This window comes from Vipera ursinii (genome assembly GCF_947247035.1).
Source record: "Vipera ursinii genome assembly, chromosome: 2".
Lineage (NCBI taxonomy): Eukaryota > Metazoa > Chordata > Lepidosauria > Squamata > Viperidae > Vipera > Vipera ursinii.
This window is the reverse complement of record NC_139513.1, coordinates 93,717,263-93,742,296: the sequence shown is the minus strand read 5'-3', so window position 1 is coordinate 93,742,296 and position 25,034 is coordinate 93,717,263. Positions and strand designations below refer to the sequence as shown.

Here is a 25,034-nt window from a genome sequence, read left to right as displayed (position 1 = left end):
CTGGTTAGAAAGATGAGAATATTGGTTATTTGTACCAAAAGTCATGAGGATGGCTAGCTAAGTCCAAAGGATTACACACTGCCAACTCAGCACACATACGCGCATAAAAAAGAGGTCTCAAGCATTCATAAACTATTTTAAAATGTTCAGACAAAATTAAATAGAAAGCTTTACAGCTATACAATTAGTATTAATATAAGGATCACATGATCTGTAAAGCAAAAATGAGTATATACACAGCAGTTTCAAATATAACTGATTTCCTCCATTTTTAATGGAATTTCAGATGATTATATATCTTTAGAATGTAACACGCAATTACTAATATGTACAATGCATATATAAAAAGGGTTGGTTTATTGTCGTTCAAATACATAAACTGAACAATCCCAACATTTCAAAATTAAACTATAGAAACACAAGTTTAACATTCAAAACAGAAACATAGTTTACAAGAAATATCCAGGAAAAAAATCTATATTCTAATCCAAAGCAGATAAGAGACATTTTTAATAGTAAATAAAAATGTTTTTGTACAACCATGCTGTCCTGGCAATTTCCCCCCCCTTTGTATTTTCATTTTAGAGCAAAGCATTACCAAACTACCAGGCAAAGCCATTTGATTGTGCCTAACCAAGGGGATTTGGGAGAGCAGGGAATCAAGGCAGGCTTGCTAACTAGGTCAAATGATCGTTTATATAATTTGCTCACTGCACTTTTATTTTCCTCTCATGCTGTATCAGACATTAATGAAGTTAATCCTGATTTATGCACGAAAAGTCACACATGAGTAAAAGGTTAGGCCCTATCTTTTCAGGTTCACCAAAGGGCATTATCTCACTATGGTCTTCTGCACTCAATAGATTAATCCTCAGAGTGCATGACTCTGGCTCTCCCGGTAGGACATGTGGGGTATTTTTTACAGTTCTCAACTTCAGGTCATATATCCATCTTCCTATGGCTTTGACATGTAACACTGACAGGAAGAACACTTCCAAATGCTACCAATATCCAAGCCTTGTACATAGATACTGCATTGTTCTAGGATTGAAAAATCACTGGAAACAGTTGCATGGTTAGAATATTTATCAGTCATGCAACAAAGAGAAAAAGCATAAATAATGCAAATATTCTCTCTGTACAGAGACTGCTTAATGTTCATAAATGTTGCTTCCTGGATGGTTTTGCAATAGGTTCATGGTAATGTATATGATTAGATCTCACAGATGGCTCATGCAATTTTCTTGATTTAATCTTCTGCTCAAGAATATTTTTTAATTATTTTGTTGTTCGCCTTGTAGGTTCTGAAGCTGTAGGAGGTGGAGGGGGACCTCTGCGGTCTAAGTCATCAACATAGGATATGATGAGTTTTCGTCTTTCCTCTGGCACACAGTCTAGCACCAGATAACGTTTGTCATTCTGTAATATCTTTTCTATATCTTTCAGGTGTTGGTCAGATTCCTGGATTAACTTTTTGGATCTGCAATTAAGCATAAAGATTATCATTATCAAATGACTGGATGTTACATAAATCAACTAGAATTTGGATAATAATACTCGTGGACAAGCATCCAGTTAACAATTCCACCCACCTAAATAGAGCCAGTTTGGTTATGGCACCAGGCTAGAAACCAGGAAACTCTTGTGTTCTAGTCCCACCTTAGGCATGAAAGCCAACTGGGCGACTTTGGATCAGCCCAGCTCATCACACAGGGTGGTTGTTGTGGGGAAAAGAGCAGGGGGAAAGAATACTGGGTATGTTCACTGCCTTGAGTTATTTATAAAAATAATAGCATGAGGATTAAAAAAAATTATCTTGCTGACAAAGGTTTAGGCTTATCCTCTCACCTAAAATATTGCCTCTTCAGGCTTGAAGAGAAGCAAAGTGTTAAAAGAGGGCAGGACCGTTTAAACAAAATGCCCTGTCATTGCCTATGCTCTATATACAGGGCGAGGCTTTGGTTTTGAGAACTATAAGAAGGTTTAAAATGAGCACTCATTTAAGCTGTAAAATGTAAAGAAAACATTTGTCACATTGTAACCAAACACCACCTATAGGAAACATATTCCCATAACCTGGTAGTAGTCTAGGTTAATTTTTAGGATCAAATTAATCTCATTAATAATAGGCAGCATTAGGTTGATTTTTCGAATTGTTGATCTCTTAAACGTGGATGAAAGCAAGAGGAAGGGAAAATAAGATTTAAAATTCTGTCAATTCAGGTATACAATTTCTCTTGATAAAATGACCATGTACTGCCATACCATGATGTCATAAGATTGCTCTTCAGGAACACACACACACAAATTTAGGAATACATATACACAGACATATTCCTAATTTTTTATGTTTTTATGTATATATATATACACACAACACAATTTCCTTGTGTCGAATAAGATATTCAATTCAATTCAATTTTCAGAAATATCAATGTTGAATACTATCAAGGTAGTACCTATCTCATAATCTGGTGCATCTATAATTTTTGGAAAAGAGAACAAAAACCAAAAGTCCGGTTTCCCAAATCTACAATATTAAGTAAGTATAATCCCATATTAGTCATTTAAGATAAAAACAATGCAGAATGAATAAAACCATTTGTGTACTGCATCTTATAGCATACCTGTATGTTATAAATTTGGTCTCTTTCAAGAGTGTTCTGAAATCAGCTTTGGCTGTAATATATTTGTCTCTGATATATTCTTCAAACTCCCTTTGCTTTTTCTGCATTTAAAGAAATAGAAATAATCACTAGAAATTTCTGTCAGATGTTATATTTTCTTCTTGAGGAAAGAACATATAAAGAGGAGGTTGTTATATTTTCTTTAAATTCTAAGACAAAAAGCCAGGACAAACCAGTACAAGTTTCTTACTCTGTCACTGGAAGAGAATTTAATGCACCTTGGATCTTCTTTAATTATCTTCTTTACTTCTTTCCATGTTGATGTTAAGGTAATCTTTGAAAGAAAAAACAGAAAAATTGCAGGCTTAGTGAATGAAATGAAGTATCTAAATTTTCAGTGTAAAGGGCCATCATCTGCAATTTAAAACACTGCATCCCCCACCTACCCGCAATCACAAACCTGTCATACAATCCCAGGAAAAGGCATGCCTCCTTTAAAGAATTACAAACAGGCGCTACACTATTTCCAAGTCCTTTTAGATTTGAGTCTGAACTAGCACACTCTTGGTCACTGAAAAGGACCCAATTATGATCACACAATAATAGAATATTCAAATAGTGCAAGATATGAGAACTCCCTATCTGTTATGCGAGGCCAGCTTCCACTGCATGGCTTTTACACACACACAGAGGTGCTGCCTGTTTTATTACCCAATGTTTCATTTCTATCTCTCCTCACTCCTTCATTGATGGAAAAGCATAGATGGTTCTGTTTCATTCAGGAAGGAATTTCAGAGGTACTAATGAAGCTCACAGATCCATGCATCTGGTAATTACTGCATATTGAGCTGAATTTTATTTTACCGTCCAAACCTTTTTAAAAGGATGATAATCTGAGATAATTCATTAACAGTATTTAAAATAAATAAAATGTGAGGCATTTACCTTGGTACTATTTATATTAGTATATGCCACTGCACCTATTGGTAAGTTGTTTTAAGTATAGCGATACATACAGGATCAAATCTATTCCCTCTCTTGCCAGTGATTGGTTCATATATTCCTGAGATCTCCAGCCCTTAAAACACTAAAAGGGAACAAAAAAATGTTTACACAAATCCCTCAACTATCTTTTTCCTATGGTTTAGGTCTAGAAGTAGAAGTGCAGTATAGGCTTGTTCTAATCTTTCAGCAATTGTTTCCAGATTTTGCGAATCTTAAAATAATGGTGAATTGGAAGACACTAATTTCTCTGAAGAATAACATAATTAAGATATAAATATAAATTGAGCTAAGGAACCACAAAATTATGACATTAAAGTCCGGAGAAAATATAAAACGTATTAGCCTTACTGATGAAGTTTCATCTAGAAGTTGCCGGAAATGTTCTTTTTTCTTCTTTGTAAGTGCCTCAATGTGTTCATTAAAAAGTTTTTCCTTCTCTTCTCTTTCCAGAAGGGAGCCAGATTCCCAACGATGATCTTTCCGAAGTGTCCTCCTTGTATCGGACCATGATACATCTGAAGATCGTACCTGGTAGAGGAAAACAAATATTTTATTACTATACACTGAAAAGTGCTGATACTACCCCAAAAATAAGACCTACCCCCAAAATAAGCCCAAGGTTGATTTTTTAATGGGTGGGCCTAATATAAGCCCTACATGAAAATAAGCACAGGGGATGGGAATGGCCAGCACAAGCAGCAGTGAGTGCGCAGGGGCTGACTGTGTCCGGCAGCAGCTGTAGCCCAGCAACCCTGTGGAGCAGCACAGATAAATACAGCAGGGAGGCAGGTGATCTGCGCACTTTTCGGAGAAATGACAGAGATTGGAAATTTTGTCTGCACAAAAATGGGGCAGTTAGTAATGGAGGGATTCGCTCCGTTTCCAACCACCACATTTTTAAGCAGATAAAGCTTCCATTCTCCGTCATTTCTATGTCCGGGTGAAAAGTGTTTGGGCATACCATAGGCATCCAGACACTTCTTGCCCAGAGGGAGACTGGAAGCCTTGCCTGCTTGACAATGAGGCAGTTGGAAACAGAGGGATTCGCTTTGTTTCCAACCATCCCATTTTCAAGCAAAGCTTCCAGTCTCTGTCAACAGCAACAGCAGAATTCCCCCCCCCCGCAAGGACAGAGCACTCAGCCGCTGCTCCCCCCTCGGAGCTTTGAGGCAGCACCTGACTCCTTTAAGCCTGTGGTGAAGGTGGAGCGTGGGAGCTGTGATGGGGCGTAGCCCAGCCCAGCAACAAAGCAACAGCAGAATCCCCTCACGACAGCCTCGCTGGTACCAGCTTGGTCTGGGTGCTTAGTGTTACCGGGAAATACTGGCAGCATGCTAGGCTCATGCAGGATTTTGATGCACGTTGGGTGGCTTGGGAAGCAGTAGTGTGGGGTGGCCAAGGCACAGCCCAACAGCAGCAGGGACAGCAGAATCCCCCGGGGATAGCAGCCCGACACAGCTGGCACAAGAGATGCAGTGCTCACCAGGGCCTGAAGAGCGTGGGGCTGCTCCTGCCCCCCATGTGCCACCACCCAGATGCCCTCGCTTCCCCCAAGCATTTCTTTGCTTGCAAGCTCTCTAGCTCTGCGGCGGCAGAGAAAAGCAACAGAGCTAGAAAGCAGGTGCCAGGCAAACCCCCTAAGGGTGCCAGTTGCTGAAATGAGCCTGTTGCTCTCCTGCAGCTGCCCAGGCCCGCCAGAGGGAAGGCCGGCATTTACCGGCACTTACAGTAAAGGTGGCAGCATTCCGGCTCTGGCGGAAAAGGGGCAGCCAGCATGGGGGCTGATGGCAGAATGCCCACTCACTTCAGCACTCTCCCTCTTGGACCCTCCGCCACTCCACCTGAAGCTTTGGCCCTGGGCTGCCGCCTCCCCACTCTCCTCTTGGGTGGGCCTGGCCAGGAAAGCGGGCCCCCAGCATCCCTGGGGCAAAGATTCCACCCACTCCGTCTGGAGGAGCGTCAGCCTAGCCACCTTGCCATGGTGCCCTTCCCGCCACCCAGCACGGCCATCCCAGGGCTGCAGGGGCTGACCTGGTAAGGGAAGGGCAGGCCCCCGCCTGAACTGTCATATGGTACCTTTATCGTAGTTGGTCCGCCACCATGTTTTGAGGGTGGCCCATCGCCACCCCATGTGCAGGCCACATGCCGCCCCCACATGCTTACCACCTATTAAGTAAGACATTTCCCAAAAATAAGCCCTAGTGCTTATTTCGGAGCTCAAAAGAAAATAAAACTGGATCTTATTTTGGGGGGAACACAGTATATACTAAAGCAACAGCCAATCTAGATTTTCCCCCCTAGGCTATGCGATTCAGGAATCCATGTTCATACCAGTGTTGCCAGCACTTCAAAAATTACTTTCAGTTAGAATTATACAACCAATTTTAAGACAAAGAATCCTCACCATATCAGATAAGAGTGCTTTGAAATTCTGGATAGCCTCTTCTCGTTTGTGCTGTTCTCGTTCTCTATCAATCTCTTTTGTCTGCTCTGAACGAGCTTTTTGAACTTCTCTCTCTCGTTCACGCAAGCTTGCCTCAATTCGTGCTTGTCTTTCCAGTTCTTTTTCTTTTTCAGTGTCTACATTCTGAAATGCAATCCAAAGCACATATACTGCATTTATATTAGCCTAATAATTAAAAGTACTAACAAAAGTAAATTCAAGGGGAAAAACCCAATATACTTAAAGTATGAACCACAATGACAGAATTACAATATTTGTGTTGCATCTTCTAGTCTTTTTCTGACTTTAAAAAAAGAAAATATACCAAAAAAATAAATAAAAATAAAAATAGAAAAATAGAAAAAACCCTAATATTAATATACTAAATTGATTCAAATATATCAAATACTCATTAATTCATATTATAATACATCAAACTATGCATAGGTGTCTACATATTATATTAGTTACATAAGCTATATAGAGAAATGTGTTAAAAAAACTGCATCTGGTACAATCGAGCATTTTGAGAATCCGAAATCTACGACTAAGGAACCATTTAATCCACCATAATAGCTAAATAATTATAAATTGTCTAATACATGTAAAAAAGTACTAGGGTTTTAGTTCAGGCTGAGCTAAGTAGAAAATACTGTCATATAGCTGCAATATATTCCTAAAGCTGGCATATGTAAAGCGTCACTTCATCAAAATCAAAACAAATATATGAAAAAAGGTTTGATGATTGGAAGATAAAGAAAAAAGCATTCTCAATCCCAACTGAACATATTGCCTACTCACACTTCAAATCATGAAATGATCTAAAAGAAGATTATATAAGAGAACTAAAGTATACATAGTTTAACAAATGATATACCTTAGTATCAGAAATAAATAATAGTTTGAAGAAGCAGGGATTTCCAAATTGGAGAAATGCTAGAACTCTTTATTTCTTTTCTGTTTAAATTATTTTGGCATTGCTTCAAGTATTACAATGACGTATTTTATAATGATTGTAACCTTGCAGAATTTATTGCACTGGCTATTCAAAATATAAATTGCAAATTTCAGGACTTAACTCAAAACCCTTTTTTTAAGAAAGTATTAGCACATAAATAAATCCTTGGGTCACTATATGAGATTTGGGCAAAGATCTTTCTCTATATATGCCCACAAGTGTTCCTAATTATTGTTTTACCCTTTCAAAATACATTCTTTCACTTGAGATTATCATTCTAGCAAAAATAAGATAAAAACACTAGTCTGAGAATACAAACAATGCTTACCACTAATCAACTGAATTTTAAAAACAGCATTCCACAAAACAGTACTTCAAATTTTATACCAATTGATCCGAGAATGAAATACTAAGAAAATGAAAACAGTGTTGTCACTGTCACACATACTTTGGCTATTTTTTCAATATACTGTTTAAAAAGATCCTCCCTTTGCGAAGAGCTATCCACAGCTTTGTAGCGAGGGTCAGTCTCTACTTTGTCCTTCACTTTACTCCAGCGAGACTGACTGTCCAAGTGGTGATTAGATAACAGTTCAAAGAAGTCCACTTTAATCTATGATTTTAAACAAAAGACAAAAGAAAAAGGAGAGAAAAATAAAGTCACTTTGCTTTCCAAATATTCCAAAATAATAAAGCAACAGACTTACCGCAGTGAAAAATTAATTAGAAGCTGAGTACTGTCATTAGAGTTTTAAGGAACAGTAGTAGTGACTATGTTTACATGTATGTCAGAGAACTGCTTCAACAATAGAAGATGTCTTGACAAGTTTATACTATGCTGTTATACTCTACTATTCTGTTTTAGCAGTGGTACCATAAGTGCACAACCAAACCAGGCTGTGAAGATAGGCCAATCTATAGAATTTCTAAAATAGGCCATATATGTGCATGATAGGAATGAATGCATACAGCAACTTTCCGCAATCTGATTATGATTTGGATAGGTGGAGTTGGAACTCTCAATTTTCTAGTCACTGCTGAGAATTGCAAGAGTTTAACTATAATTTGGGTAACTGTATTTTGTATAAAAAAATAACTGGACTAATCTAGAAGGTGCATATATTGGGGAAGGCTGATATAAATAAATCATGTAATGAAAATTCATAGTTAAGTATTATTGTGCATTTTTCCTCTTTAAGGAAAGACACGGAATGCTGCCTTGAACTTGTACTGAGTTCCTAGAATACATCCATGTGCAAACTGTACTTCTGAATACCAGTTACTGTTATCATTATTTCACAGAAGCAATAGATGATGGGATATATACCCTTGGTTTATTAGTACATTTTTAAATATTGCATTCACCGAGTTTCTGGTTTAGGAGTAAAGCATCAACATATGCAGAAGTGCAATAAAATGAATAAATTAATCTTTCGTGGACATTAGGGATAATAGAAGCTGGAGATTTAGTTTAAAAATCTATTCAAAGGCTACAATTAAATTTCACTTAAGTTAATAAGACAATATGCTGCTATCTGATTGAAGATTAAATTAAAACAAAGAACATAGGTATATTTCCCTTTTATTAGAATTTGATAGATTAATCATGGATTTGCTTTAATATGGTTGCCATAATTTTCAAAGAAAATATGGGTAAATTCTTTAGTTGGTAAATAACTAGAAATCAGTAGATACATAGCAAAATTCAGCCTATTCTGATGTGTTTCATAAAATAATTATTTTGCAAACAAATGTAGGCTTTCTTCTTTCCTATCCCATACTCTTTAAGAATTCCAAGGATTTTCTTTAACAGAGGTTCTTGCAAAATCTTGGGGTCTGTATATGTGTGTATGTATATATGTATCTCTCGATCTATAAACACACGCGTACATACACAAGACACATAATGGATGTTTGTGATACATCCATCAACTCAGTTTTGTATTATAATGTATCTAAATCAATGAGTTATGTGTGCAGGAATTTTAACTGCAGTAGAGCAATGAATTCTTTTTTTAGTGCAGTGCAACTTATATAGTACAGTTGCTAAATCACATGAATGGCTTATTCACATGTAATAAAATATGATCCATGGAACTTTTTATCTTGTTAATTAGCGATGGTCATCTTTCAGAACATTCCCACATTTTTTGGTACAAGAGAGAAAAGTTTTTATCCTAGCTTCTACATCCAATGAACTAGATTGTTCATTTCTAAGTTTCCCACACATCCAGCATTATACAGGGATATAATGATAATGGTAAACTCTACTTTTAATGCGTTATAATAACTTTCCTCACTGTAGCGTCCTTTAGATTTACTGGGCTTTAACTTCTATTTTCTCAACCATGCTGACTAGGAATGCTGAAACTGTAGTCCAGTACATTCAGAGGTACAAAGCTGGAAAAAGGTGCATTAAGAAAACCAAATCTTGTGTGCTTATTATTACTGCTTGATGCACCTTTACTGGTCAATTAGAAACTTGCATATGTGATTCCTTTTATCATTAGTTATAATGTCTACATAAAGGGCATAATACTAATATTCTGCTGATATTCCTCAATATTGACATTTGGTTATTAGCATAGTATCCTCACATATAAGTACATCAGTGAATTTTTTGCAGTAGAAAATCAAATTAAAGAAGAAAATAATGTATACAGCAATTTGGTAATCGTCCATCAATTGCAGAAGTATATAATACAATTAAGAAAATTTACAACAGCCTTATTTTTTTTAAATGTGACTTGGGTCCAGAGATATCTTGCTTTTTCATTCATGACAGGCAACCTTATTTACTGTTCTTGATTTCACTCTCCTACTATAGCATTGGGAGTCTATCACACAGAATTGGAAAGGATCCCTTGATCCTCAGACTGAGCTTTTAAGATAGAGCACACAGTGCTATAGTGGGAGGGAGAGACCAGGAAACTCTTGTATTAGCAAAGTTCCACTTTTCTCTCTCTGGATCCAACACAATATCTATTACTTCAAAGATGAACTTAAACACATAAGTAGTATTGAAATATAAAGCTTTCTAAGCCAGATGCAAGAGAATTATAGTTCAGTCCTATCTTTAAAATAAGGATAATTGAACAGGCACACTAATGAATAAATGCTACTTCTCTTACTACTTTTTATATCAGTTCTTGAGTTTAATATACTATCTCGGTAGTCAAGTCAAAATAAAATTGGGAGATCATTTTAGAAAGACTCGGAATATTACAACTACACATAAATCTTGTCCATCATTCACCCAATGTGTATTCCTGTTTCAATAGAAACTGAAGCTCTCATCTCTTATCCTGAAAGCCAGCGTATGTTATTTTTATGGCAACCACCCCAAAAGAGGGAGCAAAAGGATCAAAAGCAGCTACTCATATCTAATAAAGGAAATCAATTCTGACAACTAATATTTTAATTTAGTATCATTGTTGAGAACTCACAAAATTTTTAGTTTTGTGGAGATGTTATTCAAAAGCTGTTCAACTTTAAGATTAAAGGAAGAGCAAAGCAGAAATCACAGATACACACTTCCCCGCTTGGGAAAGAGAAGCAAAGTGTTTCAAATCAAAAGGATGGGCTATGGGATTGTTTAGACAGGTATTAATCCGCTACTCCTCTGAGGTACTTTAAATAAGAGTAAAGATCACATATTTTGGGAAGATAGCATACTTGTGTGTGGGTATAACAATTAAGAGGCTTTCACCACTTTAAATCCTAATGTTTGTTGGAAAGACTAAGATGTTTCTAGGATATGTGGTGAGCACTTCATTGCTGCCCCCTCCCTCCACATAAGCAACATGCAGGTCTTCTTTCATATTATCCAAATCCTATGGTTAAGGAACAGAAGCTTTCAATGGAACATCCTCAGTCTATTTCAACATAAAAATCTGACTGCATCATAGGCTATTTTCTTTCTATCACTCTTAATTATTTTCTTTAATATGAAGATTCTCTAGGAAACAAAATTGGAAAATATTGATAAGCAATTAATCAAAGTGTGCTATTTCCAATCCTTACTTGAAAGGATTTATGGAGAAATCATGCAATAAAACTCTTTTCTGATAAACTGGCTGAGAAAGCTTCACAACATTGTGGGGCACATTTCTTGTTAACATTTAGCTATTCTTTGTAAAATAAGAAAAGCAAGGCAGAAAATACTGTGTGTATTTAGAAGGACTTTTTTTTGGCAGTTTACACATTCTGGGTATAACTCTCATCACTTCACAAGGAAATAAACTGAAAAAAATGTAAAGTACCGGAACTGCGGGAGGCTAAAGTCACCACACAGAGATACCAATTCTTTCCTCACTAGGGAATCCCATAATACTTTGCGTGTCAGTGATTGACAGCTGTCAGACTGAACTGATTGACAGGCCGCACAGCACAAAACTGTAAAATCTATCCACTTGTTACAAAACAGAATACATAAAATGGTTACAAGAGGTTTTGGGAGAAAAGAAATAATTAGTTTCAAATACAAAGATAAATGCAATATTTAACACAAAATATTACTGATGTTCTTCATGCAATATTAAAGAATTTATTGATGATCATGGCTAAAATGCAAACAATAATTTTTCAACCATAACTATAGAATAAAACAAACAGTAGTTTATGTTGAAGTTTCAGACTTCACATATTCACTTCTAGACAGCTGATGACTGATGTATGAAAACTAATTTCTACATCTAGCATTAGTCAAAGGACTTATAACTGGGCATTCCTGTTTTCCACCCACCTGAAGGTCTCTATGTTTTCTATCCATACACGAGCGGGCTGGGCTCCCCAACTTTTCAAATCAGAGTGAGGGGAGTGCAAGAGGAAGAGAGAATCCACTGAGGGGACACTGATACTATATATATAAAGTAAATCGTGACTAAGTTCAATTCCTAGATAAGTGGGTATATGGATAAGAACAGCAATGCATCAGGAAATTTTCCATTTGAATCTCTTATCTCCCATAAATTAAACCAAGAAGCCTTAAGTTAGTCATTCTTATCCTGAGTTCCTTACTTGCAATATGTTAACAACAGTACTTACATATCCACTTTATAAGAGTGAACTGCAGTACAATGGATAGAACACTTCTGAACAATAGGCACAGCAGGAATAACAATTACAGTAATAGCAGCAAATAAAGGGAATGAATAACAACTACTATGAAATTTATTTAAGATCTATAAGAAAATTATCTTATTTTTTAAAAAAGTTGAAAACAGAATATGGGTCATTTTAATTTACAAAATGTTTATGAATGACAGCTTTTGCATGATATATCACATCTTTTTATTAACAAGAACTTATATTAATTTCAATTACAGTTTAGGTTAGAGATGTTTTTCCTTCCTTCACTCAAGTTAGCTGGGAAAGCTTCTACACATTTTAATGTTAATACTGTTGAAAACATTCATGCAACTGCCTTCCCCAGTGATATGCACTTTGTCTCTTGAAGTGACAGTGCAGACAAATGACATTTGGAATTCATTAATTTTTGATAGGTGACCTTTAATTTTGATAACTAGCCAAACTAAGACATACTTAGCTGAAGATTTCGAAAAACCTAGCAACAATAAAATATTATCATTTAGACAGAATGCCATTTAAAATCTGCCCACAAGGTGGTCTCAGAATCTTATCCACAGAACTAAAGATTTGGTTAGCAATGGTTTGATTAGAGTTTTCCAGCAATTTAAAACTACGTTCTAGATTTTGGAAGAAGGGGGCAAAAATCTTCTAGAAAATGATGATCTTCTTACATACAAAATTATCTGGCCAAAAGGCAGAGGAAAATAGTGGGAATGGGACTTCCAGCAATGGGAGCCTGGAAGTCTAACATGAGTCCCTCTGCCTCTCATTCATACTGCTTTTATGGTCTTCATATGAAAATCTTACCTTCTCTCCTCTGGTCTTCGAATCTTCTTTTTCCTTCTTTCTTGCTGCTGTGATAAATTCATTAAACAAGGCCTCTCGGTCTTTCATTTTTTCAATTGCTTTGAAACGTGAATCTTTAGCATGCTTGGCTGCAAATTCACTAAAAGTAGTTCTGTAAAAAATGGTAAGTGTACTGATTTGGCAGAGCTTTCTTAACTGGAAAATGTATTCTAAACACACCTTTGTATTCTGCTACAAAGTGTGTGCTAAACACTATTACATAATTATCTTCCCTTCAGGGCAGCCTTGCAGATTTTTGATTTATAAAGAGTATACATGTAGAATAAAATTTCCAGCAACTGCACAGTCCTTGTTGAATGGAAATTCCTTATTCACCGGTCCTGAAATTCAAGGCTATGAATTAAAAAATTAACCGTACTCATTTGCCATCCAATTGTACCAGGTGTGAAATTAATAGCAGTATCTGCCAAGCTTCACACTTTTTCTTCTTGTAGTTTTACTACAAGATATTCTCACCTTCAGGGCCAGATTCCAAATTTCAGACGTGCAGTAGACATAATACTGCCACTTACCTTAAAAAAAAACCCATTATTGTGCTTTTTCCAAGATCTGATGCTAATCTGACCCCAAGATTACGTGAGACATTATAATCCTATGAATGTTTTCATCACAGCATGGAAATAATTAGACTTGGGAAATCCCGCCTACTGTTGCTGTAGGGTAAATTAAAACAAGAGAAGAATTTGGTAGCTTATTCTATTATTTAGAAGTGAACTTAAGCCAATGCTAAAGAAAATGACCTGCAAAAACAAGTCTGGGCATAAATTTGTAAGTATAGAAAATATAGACACGACTTTCAAGGAATGCAAATGTCCAAAGGGACATCATTGTTACCTTGAACTAAAAGGGATAAAAAAGCTAATGACGACATGCAGAAGTTATCTTGCTTATTTACTGATGATCAAAACCAAATAATAAGTATATAGTAATAGATTTGATGCAGACTACTTGCAGTGAAATTCTCCTACTGGAAGAAGTTAATATTTCCTTATTTTTCCTCTTTCCAGCAGCAACCCCTCTTTGATTTAGGCCATCCCATCAAGGAAAGAAGGCTTTTTATTCACAAAAGGACAAATCAGAGCTAATTTTATGATTTCTACATCCTTTGAAATATAAAAGGCAATTTGGAATTACTGAGATTAAATTATGAAAAAGGACAACTATACTAAAACAACTGTATTCAAATTTAATATTACAGCTATTCCAAATATTAAACTATAAATTTTTTTTACAATTTTATTGTATTCCAAAACTTCAATGTAAAAATATGCTTATTTATTCAAGATTCAGTTCATCTGTGTCAGTGGAGCTTAATCCCAATTAACTTTATTAAGGATCAGAAGCGTAATGAAAGAGATCTTTGTGGATAGTAAGTCAATTCAAGCAAAATAAACACAACAACTGAAAATAAGCCAGTAGACAGCACAGAACTGAGAGTTAATGCAAACTAATTCCTAACTAGTTTAGGTAAAATAAAATTGAACAGTTCTGTAAGAAAGTAATAATTACATACAGTCTAACAATGTATTAAAGGTATCCTGTGTACAATGACTTGCACATGGACATTAACAGTAAAAGACTATACCCAAGAAACCCACTTGGACATTAACTGTAAAAGACTATAGCCAAGTAACTGAATGACCATGTAAGTCTTTCCCTTTGTTGACAATGGGATGGCAAAAGGATCCAGGAATGTAGTTTGTTGAAGTAGGTCAAATCGATTTTTAAACAAATACTGTGAGGTATCACTAGCAGTTCCTATAAGGTATTCAGTATTAATACTGAAAAAGGGGGGAAATCTTCCATTACATTATATATTTTCTATATTAGGATTGTCAATGGTTAGCTAAAATTAGGAAATATTATAGTATTACACATATGGGTTTACTAGAGTTAGTAAATTCATCCGCATAAAATAGTCTGGATTCCTCCATTTTCTGAAATAGTCAACATGTATTAAGAGTTCAGGTTACAATTAAAACTGGATATCTGATAAAAGGGAGGGAGGGGCGGGAGAGGACACTTACCTAGGATTAATCTTCGCTTCTTCCATCATTTTCTTGAAATCTTCTTTGGCCTGCATTATTTTATTTTTCTTTTCTTTGCGTTCTTCTTCTGCCCTGGTTTTTACATACTGATCAAATACCTGAATAAATAGCAAATATAATTTGGAGCATTGTTGCAAGAGAAAAAAAAAACAAAGATTAGGATTATCTACTTGTGATGATGTGACACAAAATACCAAAGAATATAAAGGGACAGTGCAGTGAATCTCAAACTCATTGAAATGAGTATCTTTCAATAGCAACTTTTACACCAACTCAGTTTTACTGCTATTCTTTAATGCTAGAAATTATAGTAACAGAAAGTAACAGACTTAAACAGCTACAGCGCTGGAGACCAACATGGAAGCAGACAATTTAAAAATTGGACAGAAGCAATTTCTTCTATAATGCAATAAGTAATTGTAATTGAATACATTTATTCAAAATAAATACCAGGCATCCTTAGCAAGCTTGCACAATTGCTTCAAATACTGTCTATAGTTATTTCTGCAAAGACAACATCCCACTGGACCTGTCAGTGAAAAGAATATGCTCTGAAGAACCTTCAAAACAGTTGTTTACTTTCTGCGAAGGGCACAGCAGCTTTGATACTTTGAGATGCTCCTTTTGGGTTAATGCACTTGTGAAGCATCTATTTTTCTAGCTTTGCACAGCCCTAAGAGATATTATTGTATTATTATTAGAGTAATGAATAGTTTGGGTAAGATGAAGTTACATCTAAGATAGAATAGATGATTTGGCATGGAAGATGGCATGAAACCACCTTGAATCCAAGGTACCTCTAATAACTTTTAAAGTGTGCGTGTGTGTGTGTGTATTTTCTGCTTTGAATAGTTACAAACAAAATTATTTATTTCAGATAAATTGTACCAAACTAATACCTATAGAAATAAATCAAACAAAAACACGAAACAAAAAAAGATGCAAACGTTTATAACTTTAAAAGTGTGTGTGTGTGTGGCATCTTTTTTGTTTGGTGTTGTGATTTATTTCTATAGGTATTAGTTTGGTGCAATTTATCTGAAATAAGTATTTCTTCAAAGCAGTACATATATAATTTGCTTAAGAATGAAGCTTCTATTTCTCAATAGAAAATACTGTTTTACTTAATAGATTTTCCTCCTTCCTCTATGTAATTTAAATTTCGGTCATTTAAAACCTTCCAGATATTAATGAAAGAAGTCCAATTGAAGAAGAAAGAATTAAAAAAAATGTGTTGTAAAGAGCCTGAAAATTTTTCAAACATTTCAACCTTTAAAAATACTGTTTTTGTATTTTATTATACAAATATAATACATAATTTATTTAAAAGACCTTTTCTTTTACCTGTTTCCTTTCCTTGGGGTTAAGAAGGAGGTACCGGGGATCAAAAACAATTTTGTGTAGCTCTTTTTCCCATGTAGAAAAAGCAGAAACCTTTAAGAAATAAAGTGGGGAAAGTAATGATTTTGCAGGCAATTAAACTCAGGCAAATAGATACAATTTGTGCAATTTTGCTTGAAATCTACAGGGCTTCTATTAGAAAGAAGCTATAACTGAAATCTTTACAGCAGTTTCATCACTAATAGATGATGAACTGCAGGAAGTCAGCAGGGCAAATTTCCACACTAATTGGCTCTGAAAACTTCTACATAATTACAAAGAACTAACACATATCTAATTACTCATTAAAATGACCACTACTGTGTGACATTTAAAAACTGCTATATCAAAAGAAAGCCTTGAAGTTCTGTTCTTATTTTCTTTGCTTTCTTAGGACTCTGCAGAATGATCAGAAATTCCACTTTCTCCCCATAAATTGAAGTACTATGCATATAATCAACCGTGTAGCATGTAAAAGGGAAGATTCTGAAAGCTTAATAAATTATACTCTGACATTTCATAGAAAGTGCAGCAAAACCAGAAGTTTCCTTACAAATATGCTCAGTTGCTTAATCAAAGTGAATGTAGATCTTTAAAAAAATGATTTTTTATTTATTCCCTAACTGCAAGCACTATTCATTAATCAAGCAGTACTAAATGCTTTGACAACAATGGTAGAGATAGATATGAATAAGAAAGACATTAAATAATTACCTTAGTACAGCAATATTAATGTAAGATTAAAACAAAATTCAAATTAACATAATTATAACCAATCGATCATTGTAACAGGACCAGGATAGTCACACTTTCTCCCTTCTAGTCCCATTAAAAGTCATAAAAAAGAGTGACTAATGTTGCTTTGATTTCACACTCAGGTCTAAATCCTGACTGAAAAGAATCCAGATTATATTTCTTTTAGTACTCTCTAACTGTAGAACAATTGTTTTCTCAACAATAAAGAGGAAAGATTGAACCCTAAGCTTTTTCACTATTTTATATTAGAGCATATGACAATTTATGTATCACATTAATTTAGGAAATGGTCATCAGTGATTGCATAAACAATGAAAATACTTTGAAAAATTGACATAAATTTAATATGAGAATTGTTTCTGACCCCTCTTTCCAGAAGCATGTCTTTGAACTGTTTCATTCGAGCCTCAAGCGGGACAATGGCTCTTTCTCGAGCAGCTTTAATTTCTGCCTCCATGGCAGCCTCTTTTTCCGAATCCATGTCTTTGTTATCCTCTTTCCTATAAAATAAAAACATATAGTAGGATTCTATTCATTTATTTATCAAAGTTGTATGACACGAATTTCATCAAAACTCAGTTTGAACCAATATTACAATTCAATTATCTGTTCTTTACACTCAGACAACTCTCTTCATTCTGAGCTCAGAAATAAGAAACAGTTAACTTAGCTTTATGGTTGATCATGTGCATTCTTCCTTTCATATAGAAACTTACTTCCGCTTCTTTGTTTTAATAGGCTCATCATCATTGGCTTCTTCTAACATTTCATGCTCATCTTTCACTGAAAAAGAAATACCTATTTTTACTCCGTAGACCATCATTCAAATGTATTAGTTATGCCTGATTAATGTCTACATAAAAAGTTTAAAGAACACTTTCTTCCTACCATTTTCCCACAAGTGCTGATTTGCTTTTTTTAAAGATCAACTGGGTGTTGATCCATTGGGTGCGATAGAAATTGACAGACCAACTTGTCACTTAAGCCTGATGTTGTGGGCTGAGACAGTGACTAGCCCAGTCAACCAACTAGCTTTCATGCCTAAAATGGAACCAGCACTAAGTCTCCTGATTTCTAGCCTGATGTCTTAATTATTTGATCAAACTGTCTCTCTATATCCCATATTATAATTATTATAAATTAAATATATCACATATTATAATTAAAAGACAGAATACTATTCTATTCTGGCAGCATCTTAAAATTCAATATATTTCTTCAACAACATATAGCTTAAGTTTAAAAATTTACATAATTTTTTTTAAAAGTATGTAAAATAACTTCCAGAAGCTATTATTCTTTCCAAGAACGATTCAAATTGATGAAAGGATTAATTGATACTACCTTTGAACTAAATTATCACTTGAATGATACAGAACTATTTTACAGGATACCATCAAAGAACCTCAGTGAAAATACTGTAGAAGTCATGAATTTCAGGAAATAAAGAATTAATTAGTAACAGGCTAATTAATACATGTAATCCTCACCTTACAACCAGTTGCTTAGTGGCCGTTTGAAATTATAGCAGATCCTCCAAAAGCTACTTACAACCTGGTCCTGAAGTTATTGCTGCAGCACCCCTGTGGTCTTTTGCTTGTATGTCTGAATCTCTCCCACTAGGTCCCCATGGGCATGTTTTCCACCCCACCAGGACCCATATTCTCCTTCTCTCTTACTTTTTGAAGATCTCCAGAGGTCGGGTTAGGCAAGCATAGCAAGCTGCTTAATTGCTGGGCTTTCCGGAAGGCCTCCATTTTCCAAGCAGACCATTGAACTATGGCAACTCGGAAAATGGTGGACACACCATACTGCCCTGCAGCGAAATGACTAGCTATACTTCCTAATGAGAGCTCTGCAGCCTTATGCAGCATTCACGGAAGAATTGGGTTTATCCTTTAGAACAGGGGTGTCAAACTGCCGGCCCGTGGGCCGGAGTGTCATGGAGAAACCGCGCCCATCCCACTTTCGGCAATGGGAAAAAGTTCCGATACATCACGCGACGTCACGTGACATCGCGAGTTTGACATGCCTGCTTTAGAAATACTTTTGGTTTTACTTCTAAATATAAGTATCACTTTTTTGGACTGGCCCGGACCTCTTTTAGTCACCCAGTGCTAACTAGGTCTGCTCCTAATACAATAATCTACATAGGCTGATTTTGAAGACACTTTAGAAGGGTCTTACAAATACAATAGCCAGACTATAATTTCTTCGGTAGATTATGATTTCCAGTCATCGTCTCTTGCATGAACCTACTCAGATGTTGAAATCTTCTGAATAAGATGCTCTCTCTTGCATCTTAAATGCCTCATGTGAAAGTTTGGGAAAAGGCATTCTCAGTAGTTATACACTTTATCAAATGTGGCTGATTTGGCTCTGCATTTATTATATTTGTGATTTCTCCCAATCTTAAGACTCTGGGCAATGTATAACCAATATAGCAACTTCAAAATTAGTGTTATTCTGGAATGAAGGGGTTTTTACCCCACTACTTTGAACCAGTTGTAATTTCTGAATTATCTCATGTAGATAATTCTCCACTCTATTCCATGTAGTGTTAACAACAGAGCAAATATGGGATCAACTCGAGAATTACTGTAGGTTAGTAAACAGCTCACCAGCAAAATCTGGGCAAACAAACCCGATATAGCTGCTGCTTGAGCTGACAGATTCCAATAATCTGTTACTTTTAGGAGCCTTTGTAGATGAATCACTTCTTTCTAAACAGACTTCCCCAAAAATGGATAACTGAAGATTGAGCAAAGGGTACTGAGTAGGACGGTTGTTAATATAAACTATTTAAATATATGTTACTCTTTCCCTCAGAGAAGCTTTAGCAATTTCCTGAATCAAGCTGCTCATACTAAGTCTGGCTACCTGAAGGAACCAGAAAGGGCACAGAACTAGTTTACAGGTACTAAACAAATAATCTTATTTAGTTCCCAAAACTGCAGACCAATCGCAACTATTTCTAGTCTTGTTTATATTATATCCCTTTATATCAAATGCAATTTTAAAAAAGTAACCTATTAGTACTTAAAATTGAGCAAATAAGTGAGTCTTACTTAGTTTCTTTCCTTCATCCAATCCTTTTTTATGGGGAGGTTCCTGAATAATTTTATCCACATCTGCTCTTCCTATTAAATCATCTGGTCGATCCCACATTGATAGTCTAGTGGTAGGGTTATAAAAGAAAACCCGTTCATCACCTGTCCACACCACACACCTAGAAAAAATATATAGAGTATATTATATAATTATTGCAGGATTAAAATAATATTTAATTTTATATTAAAGTTAACAAGCAAGAAAATGCTTTTCACTTTTATAGGCTATGTAGAGTAATCTTAAGTAAGTTTTTCCTAATAATAAGTAAAATCTCCTTGAAGTTGAGTTCAACTCCTGGAAACTTTGTGCACTTGACCATTTCCTTTCCAACAAAATAAAAGTGGTTGGTCACTGCCTTCTCCACACCATCAATCTGTTGATTTGAGAACAAAGGCTACATACCAGGGAGTACCAGGTATAGGTGTAGTAGCAACAGGTTTTGCTTTTTGAGCAGCTTTTTCTTCTTCCGTCATTTCTTCTTCTTTGGGCTCCTGGTGAGGAATATTAAGATTGAATAGAAAGAACAATAACTGTTTTCTTACTGTAGAGATGGGAAACATTTCTCCCACCAGCCTCAATATGTAATCTGTGAAACTAAAAGCTTCCCTTTATCTCTACCAAAGGACATTGTATTAAAGGCTGCATCTTCATTATATATTTTTAACTTTTTCAACTGGAGAAATATGGGATTGCAGTGAAACAAGAAATTAAGATGGTAGTTTCAAGATGCAAGAAGCACTCAGGACTGCCACTCAAACAGAAGGTATCAGTTTGTTGTTTTAGGAAGAGACCCCTAAAGTCCTAATATTTAACATTATCATTATAATATACATTTTGTGTCTATACAAATACCATACCTTGCATAGAATTCAGTCCATGGTCCCATACTAATAACTACATAAATGTAGCATGTGTAGGATTTAATGAAGGCACAAATAAAAAAGATTGGATCTGATATGTGTGCAATAACAAAAATATTTTCACAAATACAACCATTTTCTAAATTAGTTAATTCATACTGAGATTATATAAAAATTAAGCACATTTTTAGAACAGTGAGTCATAGCTAAACCTTCTTTCAATAAATGATACAATTTCCCCTACATCTGGAAGGTTTCCAATCCAGTGCCCATGTTTCTACAGATAGGGGAGCAATCATCATTAATTTACCACTCTTCTGGTGAGAAGTTTTGAAGAATATTTCTGAAAGCACCAAATGGTGATAAGAACTGATGAGGAAAATCAGTAAAGGCTGACCTCTTCTCACATGATCCGCAGGAATTTCTAAATCCCATTTAAGGTTTCTTAAAACTACCTTTTAAGTATCCACTTAAATCAACCCACTGTTTATTAAAACCTCAGCAATAAACCTACCAAAGATTTTAATTTCATGTGTCTATGGAGATTCTCAGTCATCCAGATCATGGTTGTTCCAAAGGTGCTTTTTCAAGAAGCAACTGGATTTTCCTGTTTTCTTTGAAGACGTTTTGCTTCTCATCCAAGAAGCTTCTTCAGCTCTGACTGAGTATAGAAGGATTTATATTCCCTACAGACAGCCGACTTCAAGGAATATAAATCCTTCCTTTCCCCACCATCCAGTCAGAGCTGAAGAGGCTTCTTGCATGAAAAGCAAAAGGTTTTCAAAGAAAGAAAAGCAAGAAAGTCCAGTTGCCTCTTGAAAAAGCAACTTTGGGACTTAAATCTCATAAAATTTAAATTCTGTATTTCCAATATACACTTTATTTATACATTTCAAAATATAATTGGCAAGTTTTCAATATATAAAGTACTGAATTTGCATTTTAAAATATATTCCCAATATCTGCAATTTTGAAATGTTTTGGAACAAATCCCAACACTGTTCTTTGTTTCTTCCTATAATCTGTAATATTGAACAATACTTCTAAATAACATAAAATATAAAAACTATGCAGTTAGAAACTATATAAGAAAATGGCAAATAAGTTCAATAAGTTATTTCAAGATGGTATTATTTTATTCTTCCTCTTGATTTTACTTTATTAAAAGAATAAACAAATATCAAATTAGACTTTAGGTGTATCAGTGCTTTTACCTCCTTTATAAGCTCCTTGAGGGGTTCAATTTTGGGTTCTTCCTCTTCTGTTTCCATAGGCAAAGGATCTTCAACAGGTTCTTTAATGCTATCTTTCATCTTTTCTTCCACTTTTTCTAAGAAAAATATATAATTTATTTACTTTCCACCTGCTGGATGTCCTTTATTTTTCATTACTAAACGTTCAAATTCATTTTCTGAATAAAATAATCAAAATCAGTTGTTACATGCACAATATCAATACAGAACTCAAGATAATCACAGGAAAGACAGGTTACTATTTCCAGGACCAAATTTAATCCCTTCAGCCAACTCATTCAGTTTCAAATTGCAAAGGCAATGATTCTAAATAATGGGCTATTTGCAATGACTGTAAATATACATTAAAAATAATATTCAAATATGAACAATTAATATATATAGGAATGATCAAAGTAAGTCTATTAGGAATGTATACATACATTTACTATACAGTTCTATAAGGAAAATTTACTGATGAAAAATAAACTTATACATCAAATAGCACTAAAAGAAATATTAGTATAGCAAAAACATTTCTTGGGAATATAAGGAAGGAATACACAAACACAACTTGAAAAGTTAATTTACTTGTTCTAATTGATAAAACAAATGCATTAACAAAATCACCCAGAACATTCTGAAAACAGCTTTTATTAGCATTGCAATGTATTAAAACATCAAATTAGGTAAACACTTCTACTTAATATTGGCCAAACTCTTTATTGACTCTTCAATTGTGATGTCTCTTTCCCGCTCCATGTTAATGTTTTGTTCAGTTCCTCCTTCGCAAATCATTCAGTTACTGCAATCATTACACTACCCAATAAGACATACTAAGTTTTGTAGCTCTGTCATACATTAAAAACAAAGTGTTTGCTCTATGGACTGCAGAATAAATAATAGGTGTCATTTACTTGTGTCAGATACATTTTTTTCATGGCAAATTGAGATGCTTTGAGAAATAGTGAGTGGCACCAATATTTTTTGGCAATGTCTTATCTGAATTTCTGCAGAAAGGTACAAATACATTAGTCAACTATACTATATGTTGATTTTATCCACTTTGAATCAGTAGATTTTGGATTTATGAGACAAAAACTGAATTTCAAGGAATAGAGGGATAGTAGTAAAAAAAAATCTGAAATTAGGCCAAGAAAATGAATGATCTAGTACAGGAAACTGCCTGCAATGAAGAATTGCTCAAATATTATGTTAGCTTTGTCAATTTTGTGAACAGAATGAAATTGTTAACATCAGTGAAGCTTAGAGTGCTTCAACAAAGAAGTCAGAGTCTTCCAAGACACATTGCACATTTTCTTCAAACCTCTCACACATCCAAAATGTTAACTGTAAACCAGTAAACTCCCCCGCCCCCATCTCTTCCCAGAAGGTTATCGATAAGGTTTTCTTTTTACAAGTGTATTTTTGGTCTTGAAACCACTTATCGTACACTTAGTTTTAATAGATAGGCATCTCAGAGTCTATTAAACTGAGGTTCTCTTAATTTTCTGAACTAACTTACAATATGTATCCAAACAAAAGTAAACATTGTACCTTTCTCTTTTAGTTCTTGAGGCTTCTCCCATGTTGATTCTAAGGTCCTATTATTATAGTAGTATGTCTTCCCGTCTGCTGTTTTGTACTCTGTCCATTCAGAGACTGCTGTTGCTCCAGCCAATGCAGCAGGTGAAGCGGCAATAGCAACCTGAGGATGGATCATAGGTACAATAGGAGGAGCCATTCCTGGCAAGACACCTACATAAGGAGCAATAAAAAGGTAAACACTGATGAAAAGTAACTCTGTGAATTAAAACCACCAAGCTAAAATCAATATATAAAGCAACCGAAAACTGAGCCGATATTAATAGTAGTGCATATATTTCTTCTAAACAATAAAGTGTGCTTCCAGCAAATTCTAATCACTATCATCCCTTGATTTCATAACCACCTACTTCTAACACAAACTTTAGTCAGCATTCGACATACCATGTGACGTTGTATTATTCATGTTTAAAAGCTTTTCTAATGTTTACATTAGTTCTTAGCATTAAGTAAAAATAATTTACTGTTCTTGAAAAGTAACACTTTCAACATAACTAAGAGTAGTAAAGTTAAAAAAGCCAACCACTGCACAGTGAATATCAATAAATAATCACTTTTAGTGCTTTTTCTTTCTAGTTAAAATATGTAATCTACCAAGTTTTATATATGAAAGCACCACGAAAAAGAAGAGACACTTATGAGTTCCATTTCCTACCAATGGCAGTAACCATTTATAGGAATCAGTATTTTTCTATGTCTTGGCAACCCGAATACTGGAAATGTTCCAACAGACTGCCTCTTTATAGAAATTTTTAAGAGGAAAAATATTTCTGTTGAAGATTAAGTTTATAGTGTTTTATTTCTAGACCTAATTTTTTCTTAGAACAGTTTTGGAATGCTTAATACAATTTTAGATAGCTGCTGGGTTAAATAGTGATAACTTAATTCAAAGCATAATATTAAGGTTTCTTTATAACTGTGTTGCCAATTAAGTTTTTCTTTTAAGTACATTAGTGTAAAATATTATTTTCATGTTAACAAAAATAACAGCCTTAGTGCCACATAAATGTAGTTTTCAGTGACAGTGCTATTTATTTTTAATGAAATATAG

At 34.9% G+C, this 25,034-nt stretch overlaps 1 protein-coding gene across 6 annotated transcripts in view; it reads right to left on the bottom strand.

Moving 5' to 3' along the window:
* Nucleotides 1-340: 340 nt before the first annotated feature.
* Nucleotides 341-25,034, bottom strand: part of TCERG1 (transcription elongation regulator 1) — a 44,395-nt gene continuing 19,701 nt past the window's right edge. For 4 of the 6 annotated variants that reach the window (XM_083352711.1, XM_083352712.1, XM_083352714.1 and 1 more), the window contains 15 exons: nt 23,936-24,136; nt 22,361-22,476; nt 20,689-20,777; nt 20,244-20,404; nt 17,892-17,958; nt 17,540-17,675; nt 16,384-16,473; nt 15,019-15,137; nt 12,932-13,082; nt 7,482-7,646; nt 6,037-6,219; nt 3,981-4,160; nt 2,878-2,961; nt 2,628-2,728; nt 341-1,480 (listed from right to left, as the gene is read on the bottom strand). In XM_083352711.1, coding sequence (XP_083208837.1) covers nt 1,279-1,480; nt 2,628-2,728; nt 2,878-2,961; nt 3,981-4,160; nt 6,037-6,219; nt 7,482-7,646; nt 12,932-13,082; nt 15,019-15,137; nt 16,384-16,473; nt 17,540-17,675; nt 17,892-17,958; nt 20,244-20,404; nt 20,689-20,777; nt 22,361-22,476; nt 23,936-24,136 — 2,045 coding nt within the window. In that variant the 3' untranslated portion in view covers nt 341-1,278. Of the gene's footprint in view, nt 1,481-2,627; nt 2,729-2,877; nt 2,962-3,572; nt 3,715-3,980; nt 4,161-6,036; nt 6,220-7,481; nt 7,647-12,931; nt 13,083-15,018; nt 15,138-16,383; nt 16,474-17,539; nt 17,676-17,891; nt 17,959-20,243; nt 20,405-20,688; nt 20,778-22,360; nt 22,477-23,935; nt 24,137-25,034 lie in introns of those variants that run through there. The other 2 variants (XM_083352715.1, XM_083352716.1) reach the window with 2 other exon arrangements.